General features: G+C 33.7%; 1 protein-coding gene across 1 annotated transcript; it reads left to right on the forward strand.

Moving 5' to 3' along the window:
• Nucleotides 1-2797: 2797 nt before the first annotated feature.
• On the forward strand, nt 2798-8771 carry SYT4 (synaptotagmin 4; the record flags this gene model as incomplete). Its single annotated transcript, XM_010167052.1, has 3 exons — nt 2798-3612; nt 5187-5307; nt 8434-8771. Coding segments are annotated over 3 exons (1244 nt in total), but the record flags the coding sequence as incomplete, so codon positions are not given.
• Between the last annotated feature and the right edge of the window lie 2490 nt (nt 8772-11261).

Here is an 11261-nt window from a genome sequence, read left to right on the forward strand (position 1 = left end):
GGGGCTGGGGACTGCTCCCCGCCCCGGGAGAAGCGAAGCTTCTGCTGAGCTCCCCAGTGCCTCCCAGCACGCAGCTTGTTGGGAGGAACCTGATTTCCCCCAGCTCTCTTCGATCTCAGAAGTTGTGTGAATTTGCATTCTTTCCTTTCTCTCTCTTCATTCCTCCCCACCCGTTCACCCCGGTAAAGCACTAAGAGAGATGAAGAGGTTTGTGTAGGTGCTTTTTCAGATGAGAAAGGTTTGGAGTTGTTTTCTCTCTCTTGGTTAAAGTAGCATAGATTCAGAGTTAAATGATGCAAATGCATCTTTTGCCACAGGAAAAAAAAAAAAAAATGTTCAGGGCATTCTTGGAATAATTTTCATTCCTTTTTCACTTGTGCTAGAGGAAGATTTGTCAACCGTTAGTTAAAAGGGAAGGCATTCTTGCAAAGGGCATTGCTAGGAAGATGAAAATACAGGATCCCAGTGTTTTTAGCTCAACAGCTGCATCTTGATCCATCTGGGTTTGCTGAGAATAGCAATGATAACAATGAACTTTTCAGTTGTGTCATTTCTATGCACTGGATGTAAGGTGATCAACTATGACACCAGAAGTTTCAAAAACAGTTGTATATGTGCACTTATAAAATAGATTCATAAATAGCTTTACTCAGAAAAGCAGTAAGTAGAAATGTTTCTGAACTCTGCTTTACAAATATTGACTCTAGCCTAGATGCTATTTACTTTAGCAGTGGTTTAATTCATGGATCATTCCATTGACTTAAGTGAAGTAAGTCCAGATTTATATCATGTAACTGAAATAATAACTTATCCCAGGATCAATAGGTGATGTTTCTTATTAATACACTGCCTTGAATGTTAACCAATTGATTTATGTTATTACAACAGCATGAAATTCAGGTTTCAATGTAATTAGTTGTAAATATAAAACCATTTTATTTAGTATTTCATCTTCTTTCCTACCCCACCCACTTGATATTTCTAACCAGACTTGTAATATCATGCTTACCTAATGACTTATTCAAGAAAGTTAATTAATGTTTTAAACATAAAATTGATTCTACCACTGCTTTCAGTAGTTGTAGAATTAAAATATAGCATAATATCCATTACTATAAAAAGTCTATCATCTCATGAAAAGGTATTGTAAAGGTGGAAGTCATTCTCAAAAGCTATCTAAATATTCTAATTACTTTTCAGTTACTTCTTGCTTTCTACCTTTATACCATGTACATTTCAATTTCTGCAGCCTAGGCAATTCTTGAAAGTCAGAGCCATATGCTTAACTTATAAAAAATACTTTTTGGTTATGTATATAATTTTCAGTCATTTCATTAAGTTCTTATAATTAAGTATGTTGACTGATACAACTGGTAGACAAAGGGAAAGTGATACGAATATTGTCAGAAGAAATTAATAGCCAGGCCAGATCCTTTCTGTGCTGGAACATTATGTCCTACTTTGCTCTGATAGTATTGTTGTGGATTTTTTTGAATCATCCCACTAAAAAGAAAAAACGGTATAGTGGCAGCACATCTATCCATCCAACTTTTACCTGGATGAAGCTAATTTAGTAATAGATAGAGGGGACAGTTTTGCTTTTCTCATCCAGAATGATCTGCTAATCATATGTGAGAGAATCAGAACTGTTACACAATTGCCTTTATGCATAAACAATGTCATTCCATTAATATTCTACTGGTCTTCCACGGTTGCAGGGAATAAAGATTAAGCTCTGATTGTTAAATTATGGGAGGTTTTAACTCACTTAGTAATGTTACTTATGGGCAAAAATGGATTTTCAATTAGTTGTGCTCATTTGCCCCTTCGATGCATGCTTTGAAGGGCTAATGATACTCTATATGTAACTAATATATCCACATGACAATTGAGGTTGTAACACTTTCTCAGTGTTCTCTTTATTCAGCTTTAAGTAAAGGATTCGTGCTAAGGCAGCAGACAATTATGTTTTAATATTTTTCTTATATGCTTCTAAAAAGTAGTGACCCTTCCAGTAAACTCCCTATAGTTTTGATTCATACTGTCTTAAATGTAAAGCTTAGTGGTTATCAATTATATATTTCATAGTTTTTTTCAGCTTTGGACTCACATGTAACTGTCCAATGTCACATCACTCTGGAAAAGACACTTGATATACAATTATTCTAAATTTTCTTGGTAGACTTACTCCTGCAGAGTATTGAAAATGCCATTGAAACCGTTGAGTGTTATAACCTTCAGTTAAACTCAGTTCTTTCAAGAGATACCTCCAGGCAATTATGGAATCTGATTATAAAAAAAAAAAATAATAATTAAAAAAAAGAGTGTACAAAGTATTCTAGAGAACAGTGTGAAAAGTAAATGATATATCGGTAAGTAATGCATATTCCAGAATCTGTTTTATCTAACCAACAGAGCTCCATAAACTCAAAGCTGAAAGTTTCTGAGAGCTGGTATTACTCACAGACATATAAACTCAGAAACTACACCTAGGGGGTTAAGACAGTCGAGAAATTACTAACAGTTATTACTATTAAGATGGGAATAGTATTTTCCTCCCAAACACTCTGTGTATGGAAAAATACTAACATAACAAGCGTGCCTTAATATGGGACTACACGTTCATGCCTGCAGGTGGCGAGCAATATGTACAATGCAAAGCACTTTCATTCTGTTGGTCCTGCTGCTATTACAATCTCATCTCAGTTTGTTTTACTAAATGACTACTTTATTAAATATCACACAGAGTCTGAGGCATTGCTGTTTATGTGCTTGTTGCTCTTTATTTGATTTGCAGATGAAATTCCTACAGTGGTTGGGATCTTTAGTGCATTTGGCCTTGTGTTCTCTGTCTCCCTTTTTGCTTGGATCTGCTGCCAACGTAAATCTTCCAAATCTAATAAGACCCCTCCTTACAAGTTTGTCCATGTTCTGAAGGGGGTTGATATTTACCCCGAGAATCTCAACAGTAAGAAAAAGTTTGGAGCCGATGACAAAAGTGAAGCAAAGAACAAATCAGCGATGCCAAAGAATTCTCTTCATCTTGACCTGGAGAAGAGAGATCTAAATGGCAACTTCCCCAAAACAATCCCTAAAATCCAGAGCTCTCCAGATCCTGAAAATTTGTCTCCTAAACACTTTGCAGAAAGGAAGAAAGATTCAGTATCCCCTGACAGTTTAAAATCCATCGCTTCCCTGTCATCTGAAGAGAAACAAGACAAGCTAGGAACTCTCTTTTTCTCCTTAGAGTACAACTTTGAGAAAAAGGCATTTGTAGTGAACATCAAAGAAGCACGTGGGCTGCCAGCAATGGATGAACAGTCAATGACTTCTGATCCCTACATCAAAATGACAATCCTGCCCGAGAAAAAGCACAAGGTGAAAACCAGAGTGCTGAGAAAAACCTTAGATCCAGCTTTCGACGAGACCTTCACATTTTACGGAATCCCATATAGCCAAATTCAAGACTTAACACTTCACTTTATGATCTTGAGCTTTGACAGGTTTTCCAGAGATGATGTCATTGGAGAAGTCCTCATTCCCCTTGCAGGAATTGAACTGTCAGAAGGAAGGCTGCTAATGGACAGAGAGATCATCAAAAGAAATGTTAGGGTAACATATTTTTTATTTAAACTTTAAAAGTGTTGTACTAGTGTTAGCTATGATTCTTGTGTGACGCTGCTGCCATCTTGGAAAGAAAAGGGAACAAGCTCATCATGCAAGTCATTGAGGTGCTTTCATAATGACAGTATGAGGAAGCAATTACACAAATGTAATAAAAGAACATTACGATGAGCATGTTGCAAGAAATTGCTAATGTCCTATACTCTGCTTGCTTATTCAGCTGGTACAGCAGGATTGAGTGGACCCATTTACTTTAGGTCAAGAGGACTCAATCTACAGTAATTTGCTTTAAAAGGAAAGAATGCAAAGATTTATATATTATTTCCCTTCTCCTCCCCCCCTTTTTCTGTTTGAAATAATTTTCTCTTAAAGCTTATGAAGTCCAGGAAAATCTTTCACTTCAACTACATAAGTTTTATACTAAAATCTTAAAGAATGCAGGTAGCCTTTAGTGAAGGAATTGGAACCTGTTAGACTGTACTGTTGATGTAGTAGTATGTTCTTGCAGTTCAGTGCTGTTACTACTTTATGTCTCAAGAATGACACAGGCTGCAGCTCTACCAAAGATAGTAGGACACAAGGAAGAACCAAAAGACTCACTGAAGTCAGTGGCAAAACATATTGACTTCAGTGGGATAAAAATATTTCATATTATGTTGTCTCATTTCAGAATGTAAAGATCATTTACAACCATCACAGCTGAAAAACAGAAATGCACATGCATCACACACACATCTCTTAATCTCTACTAAGGAAGTGGAATGTGTATTGACTTTCAATTTGATTGTTTTCAAAGAGCAAGCCTGCTGCCAAATCAAATAAATTTCTGGCAGACAACATATCTGTAACCAATACTGTTACTTTGCAATTCTATCAATACATTACAACAACTATAACTACATCACTGATATTTTGTTGATAACTTATAGGGTTTTCTGCTATATAAGGTATTATTTTTGCTTGTTTCCCTAACCTTCCTCCTTTCTATGAAATAAACTATTCCTTCAAATTCAGATCTCATAATCCTATAGAGAATCTCTCATTTAATTTTTATTTAATATATATTATACTACTTTATAAAGTGTCAGGGATGAGATTTCATTCACTGTATGAACCTTTCTTGTTTAAAACAACTTTACTGAAGGTTTTTTTTTTTTTAATTTACCTTTATTCAATTTTTTTTTGTTCAATATCTTTTACAGAATTTTGTTTTACTTGAGGTCTTTTTTGTTCGCAGATTTTTTTTTTTTCCTCAGGATGAAGGATTTAATTTTTAATTTCTGAATCTAATGATGTCATGTCAACCTATATTTTCACTTATTTATTATTTATTTTTGTCCAATCTAATAACCAATCATAAGAAGAGTGATATAGCTACAGTAGATGGAAATTACACTTGCTATGTAAAGCAGCATAATTCAATAAGTTATATTTTTTACACTATTTCAGGACATATAATTATGTGACCTTTTGTAAATCTTCTAAATTCTGGTTTAAAGCTGGTCAATATAATTGCTTATAAATAGTCTTATTTTATTCTTTTTTTTCTTTCATTTCCTCAGAAATCATCTGGGCGTGGAGAATTACTGATCTCTCTTTGTTATCAGTCTACAACAAACACGCTCACTGTGGTTGTTTTAAAAGCCAGGCATCTACCCAAATCTGATGTGTCAGGATTATCAGGTAATTGTTTTACTAATGAATTTGCCCTAAGAATATAAAACAGACAAAAGACAGCTGAAATGTGGCATTTTGAAGACTAAAAATAACTCACAAATGCAGAAATAGTCTCTCTATTATTTGCAGCCTATTCATTTTATTTATATCTGGGCCAATGCTTTATTTTACAGGGTATGTATTTTAGAAATTTGTTCTTTATTTTATAAATTTGTTCTTCATTTTGTAAATTTGTTCTTCAACCACATGTTAAAAAAAAACATGACATCTGTTAGCAGTGGAAACCAATGAATTTTGTGATTGTCTTGAACAGAACCCATCTGCCATGAGCATGGGATGTTGTTTGCAGATACTAAAATAATTTATTTACAACAAAAATTCAATCATTTATAGAACAGTATTGAGTGAAACCATCATATGGTTTATTTTAGCTTAGCACCAAGAAAAGCAATTAATTACATCTGTGCTGAGTTTGGCCCACTGATCACTAACATTTATTTGGCAAGGTGAAAAGATGAACTATGCCAGTGCTGGAAGCAGGTTGTAATATAACACCCCTGCTTTATCATGAGCTGTACTTGGCGTGCAATAAGAAGTAGTAGTTTTTGCATTTGCTTTTCCTATTCTTGCACTATTTTGCATTCAGTGGAATCTCCTTTGAGTCCAATTCTAAAATTAAATTTTGATGCACCATAATGCTAGATAACAGAATAAAATTTAGGGTACAATATACTAAGGATAAGACAATCACACAAAAATCCCCAGTACGCAACAAAGGACCCTACAAACAGTACGATAACTGCTGTTGATTCTGTATAGGACTGATACTTTTTCATTTCACAGGATTTTTTTTTAAAGAAGTTGTTTTGGGAACCACTGAATCATAATTACTTCTGGCAATAATACAGTTTTTCTACTTCTCATACCAAGTAACACTGCAATTTACTTATTAAGTTAACGTGTGCTGGATTCAATACGACAAAGTTATAAAACCTTCCTATTTTCATAGTGGAGTTCCATTGAAATCCTCCTTCTGATCTTAATTTTATTCGCATATCATAAGGAGAAAGTATACAATTGGAGCCCAACAGTTTACTCCACTATAAGAAAGCGTACATATTTTAAATAATCAGTACCAAAGTCACAGAGGACAGTGGAGGTTTGATGAAGACAGCAAGCTGATCCCAACAGATGAAGTCTGTCTGACATTCAGTCAGGTGGCAAAATAACTTGAAAGCAAAAGCCCTCCTAGTCTCAACAGCCACCTGGACCTTATAGCATATCCAAACTACACATTTGTTTACTGTACCTCTTAGGAATAAAGCTATAAATTTTGTTTGTTGTTTCTACTCCCCTTGGTACAACCTTGATAACTATAATGGGAATATAATATTTGTAATAGATATAGGCAGCCATGTTACACCTGGACATCTAGTTCATTTAGACAGTTCTTTATTATTTGCTGTTCATTGGCAAGGCCAGGTTCCATGGACATTTAGGTGTCAGTAACATCCTGTACTCATGGCAGTTCTTATTTCCTCTGTGACTTTCACCTCAGCTCAGCATAAAACCTGGACAAGGAGGAGGAGTGAAATAGTTTTTCTATGGGGTAAGCTAAACAATTGCTTAACTCAATCTCCTTAGGAGGATGATAAATTTTTTACTCAGAAGATGTTCCATTCCCACAATCTTCTTGGTTTCCTTGATCACTGGTGTTGGGGTCTCCTAATAGACCTAACAAAATCAAGAGGAACATTCTAACCTATTCTAGTAGAAGGATAGAGGTAACAGTCAGAAAATGTCCTTTAAACAGAAATTAACAACACTTTGAATCCACTGAAGGATATTGATTTTGATATTTTTAATGCTTGTGTGGCATATATTCATTTCAAAGCCAATGGATATTCTAATTACATTAAACCCTAATTTAAAAATATTTATTATGGTGATAGAGTATGAAAGTGAAAATTTATTCTATCATTCCTTACTCCTGTTAAACTACTGTCATTTCAAGGAAACAAAAGCCTTTTTATCATCTGACCATTTCAGTCTCATAACTTTGATTAACATTTCTAAATACAGTTCAGTTTTAATTTTGTTTGCTTTTAAAAATATATATATATATATATATATTTATTCAACTATTCTTGATGTTTCTTAGCTGATTGTTTACATAGACTATCTTTTTTTGACTGGGATCATTAGAAAGGATTTTATACTGAATCATTGCACCACAAGAATTTGGAAACAAGCCCACATTTGCACTGAAACAAACACAAAGGTACTTGAAAGGGATGATTTTTAAAGCATCCTCTAGAATTCCTCTGAAGGAAGAAATCTAGCCACTACTGAATAACAAAGGAATCTTGCAGGAGTTGAACAATTATAAGGAAAGTAAACACTCAGAATTTGGTTGACAGCTAAAAGTATGGACATTTTCCCTTCTGTTCTTCAACAGAAGCACAGCACAGACATAAAGTCAAGTATATATCCTGATAACAAATGTACCCTTGCATTTAAATTTAGTGTTAAATTTGTATAATAAAAATTAGTGGGAACAATTCAATCAAGATAATTAACTTCAGTAGAACCACAAGAGAAATGAATCACATCCATTCATCAATAAACACAAGTTTATTCATTCCTTTCTTAGGGTTTTGGATTTTTTTGGGTTTTTTGTTGGGTTTTTTTTGCATGAGTCTTATTAATGCTAATGATTATTGCCTACTGGTAGAACATGTGAAAAGCAGATTTCTGTTATGATACATGTTTGTCAGAGTCCACTAGAACCTTGTGCATCGTTGCATGTAGTAGAACTATTATTAGTGTTAATGGACTACAGGGCAGGATTTATCCCATGAAGGAGACACCTGTATTTGATCAGATGAATCATGCTCTAAACTTCACTGTCTATCTTGATTACAAATTTGATGATCAGAAAGGAGCTTAAAGGGACTAATTCAAACATAAACATAAAAATTGGGTGAGATTAATTGTCTTTAATAACTTGAAACATCTCTTCATTGTAATGTAACTAAGTTGGTAAGTTATGAAATTTACCGTTAAGTAGATCAAGGAATTTCTAAAGAACACTGTTCAATACCTGATCTGTGCTCTTTCTTTTCATTGCAGACCCTTATGTCAAAGTGAATCTGTACCACGCTAAGAAGAGAATTTCTAAAAAGAAAACCCATGTGAAGAAATGTACTCCCAATGCAGTGTTCAATGAATTGTTTGTCTTTGACATTCCTTGTGAGGGCCTTGATGATATCAGCATTGAATTTTTGGTTTTAGATTCAGATAGGGGGTCAAGAAATGAGGTCATTGGCCGGTTAACCTTGGGATCTTCAGCAGAAGGAACAGGTGGAGAGCACTGGAAAGAAATTTGTGAATATCCTAGGAGACAAATTGCCAAATGGCATATGCTGTGTGATGGTTAGCAGCCTAGAGAGGGGTCAGAACTTAAAAAAAAAAAAAAAAAAAACAAAACAAAACAAAAAACAAACAAACAAACAAAAAACAACAAAAAAACCCCAACCAAAAAAACAACTATATATATTTCCACTAGCAAGGAGCAGTTTTCTTTTTTTGTTATGTATAATTACAGGTCATAACTACAAGATTTTTTTTGGAGGGTGAGTAGGGGAATAAAACCTGTATTGACTTATCAGAACAGAAGGTAACTATATTTTCCCAGTAAATAAAATAATTTCTATTTCATTAGACTTTAAAATAATTGGATCAGATTCATATTCTTCTGGAGTTTAAATAGCCTGAAACTTCTGAATCACTATAAACTTCAATAAGAACAGACTAAGTTTTATGAAAAAAGTCACTGGAAACTTTATTAGTACTGTTATACAGAAGATAACCTCATTAAAAAACATCACTAGCTCTAAAAAAACCACCAGTGGTTTACTGGGGGAAGGGTTTGAGTCTGTAAAAACCATGGAGATTGAGCATTAGTAAGAGGTGAATATCTTCTGTCCCTCCATCAGAAACCTTCTTTGATGAAAATTCAATCATTATTCATAAAGTTTTTGTTGCTTTACTTTTATCATCCCAAAGACTGAAGATATTTTCAGCAATTTGCTTTATTACAGTGACCTAAATAGATATATTCTACAAATCATTAAACAAATAAAGATACTTTGTTTTGTTAAAAGGGCTCCTTTACGGGTGACTGCACATGTTACAGTACAGCTAGACTTTAGTATTAGATATGGCTTGTGTTTTTCTCCTCTAGCAAGGATTACAGCATTTCAAGCCATAGGACACCTTTTCTATTGAGATGAGGTAACATACAGGACATTACAGTCAATGACCTTTCACTAATTATATTTTAAGCCATTCAGTAATACTTAAAGAAAAGTCTTTAAGTTTGGGTTTTTTTGGTTTTTTGGTTGTGTTTTTTTTTTTCATTAAAGAACAAACAAAATAAAAGAGAGAACAAAAACTTATTCTGCTGTTTAACTTCCTGAACTGTGAGTAATGTCATTACAGGCAGTAAGACTGCTCCCAATATAAAAAGTTTAATACATTTTTAAACTTTTGTGGGGTAGAAAACCAAGCTCATATTATAATTTGTCCAATATTATGTTAGACAAACTACTTGAAAAGTGTATTTCACTTAGATCATATGCATTAATATCCATTACTAATTGTACTGAAAATTCGTAGTGGTAAGGGGAAAAAACATCCTGATTTTATTAGTGTGATATATGTATATTTAAACTTAAACTGTGTCAGGCTGGGGGACTATCAATTGTAACACAAAAAAGTATATAAATAAAGCATTTAGACATGTGAAATTCACTCTTGGTGAAACCAGATAGAGTTTTAGGCTGCCAGAATTATAGCACAATGATGAAGACATTATTTCCTAAAGTTTCTACACTGATTTCTGATACAGAATTGTTTGCAAATATTACTCCTACATAATTTTAAATTACAATATATATAAAGAACAAAATAATGATTTTGTTGACATAAGAAGGATTTAAAAGCTGGAAAATTGTTTTCAGCATTTTTGCATACATCATTTTGTCATGTGTAATCCCACTGAAGTGAATGAGACTATTTGGGAATTAAGGTATTTACTCACCTTATGTGAGTAAAGGTAACAGAATTGTCATGCCAGGTTAAAACAAAAACAAAAACAAATATACATTGCATTGAAAGTCAAATTACTTTTATTAAACAACAGATCCAGATCTTATTCAAAACTGCTGGAGATTTGTTGTTGACTTTACCTGTTCTTATATGGCTAAATTATGTTTGCAGTAAAGGACACTGAAATATGAAATATGCAAGTAGACAAATAGTACTGGAAGAATTCCATTGAGGCTCTTCCAGGTTTTGTGTCGGTATTTTCTCCAGTTTTGGATAATGTGTTTGATATAACAGTGTTTATAAATTTCTGTAAAAATACATTTTCAAAATAACATAAACATGCTTTTTATGACAATGCTCAATGTAAAAAACCTGTGTATTGTATGTATAAAAGAAAGGAATCTTTTTTTGCTTATTTCTTTAGAAAACTGATTAACTGCTTAAGGGCTAGAGTTTGCCAGCCTCATTCAAGCAGAGCTAATCCAAAGCCACCAAGTCAAAGGAAGATGCCCACAGGCTTCAGTGGGGTTTGAAGTGCAATCACAGAGCAAAACTCTTCTAAGTCAACCCATCAATGTCAATGGGACCATGGATAAGGGGATATATTATTTTATCCAATGGAGACTGGAAGAGTTTAAGTCAGTAACACACAACAAGACTTGTTACAATTTCTAGTAAGGAAAGAACTTTATACTGAAAATGATTGAATGAAAGAGAGTGGGACAGCTTGTAATTAAAAAAAAAAAAAAGAAAAAAAAAAGTTTTGTATATTAGCCCATAAGTAGTACATTTTCTGTAAAAATCACATGACAGCAGTCATCTGTCTCCAATGGACACAAATTCTGACA

Source organism: Antrostomus carolinensis, unplaced genomic scaffold (assembly GCF_000700745.2).
Source record: "Antrostomus carolinensis isolate BGI_N321 unplaced genomic scaffold, ASM70074v2 scaffold2754, whole genome shotgun sequence".
In the NCBI taxonomy this organism is placed as follows: Eukaryota; Metazoa; Chordata; class Aves; order Caprimulgiformes; family Caprimulgidae; genus Antrostomus; species Antrostomus carolinensis.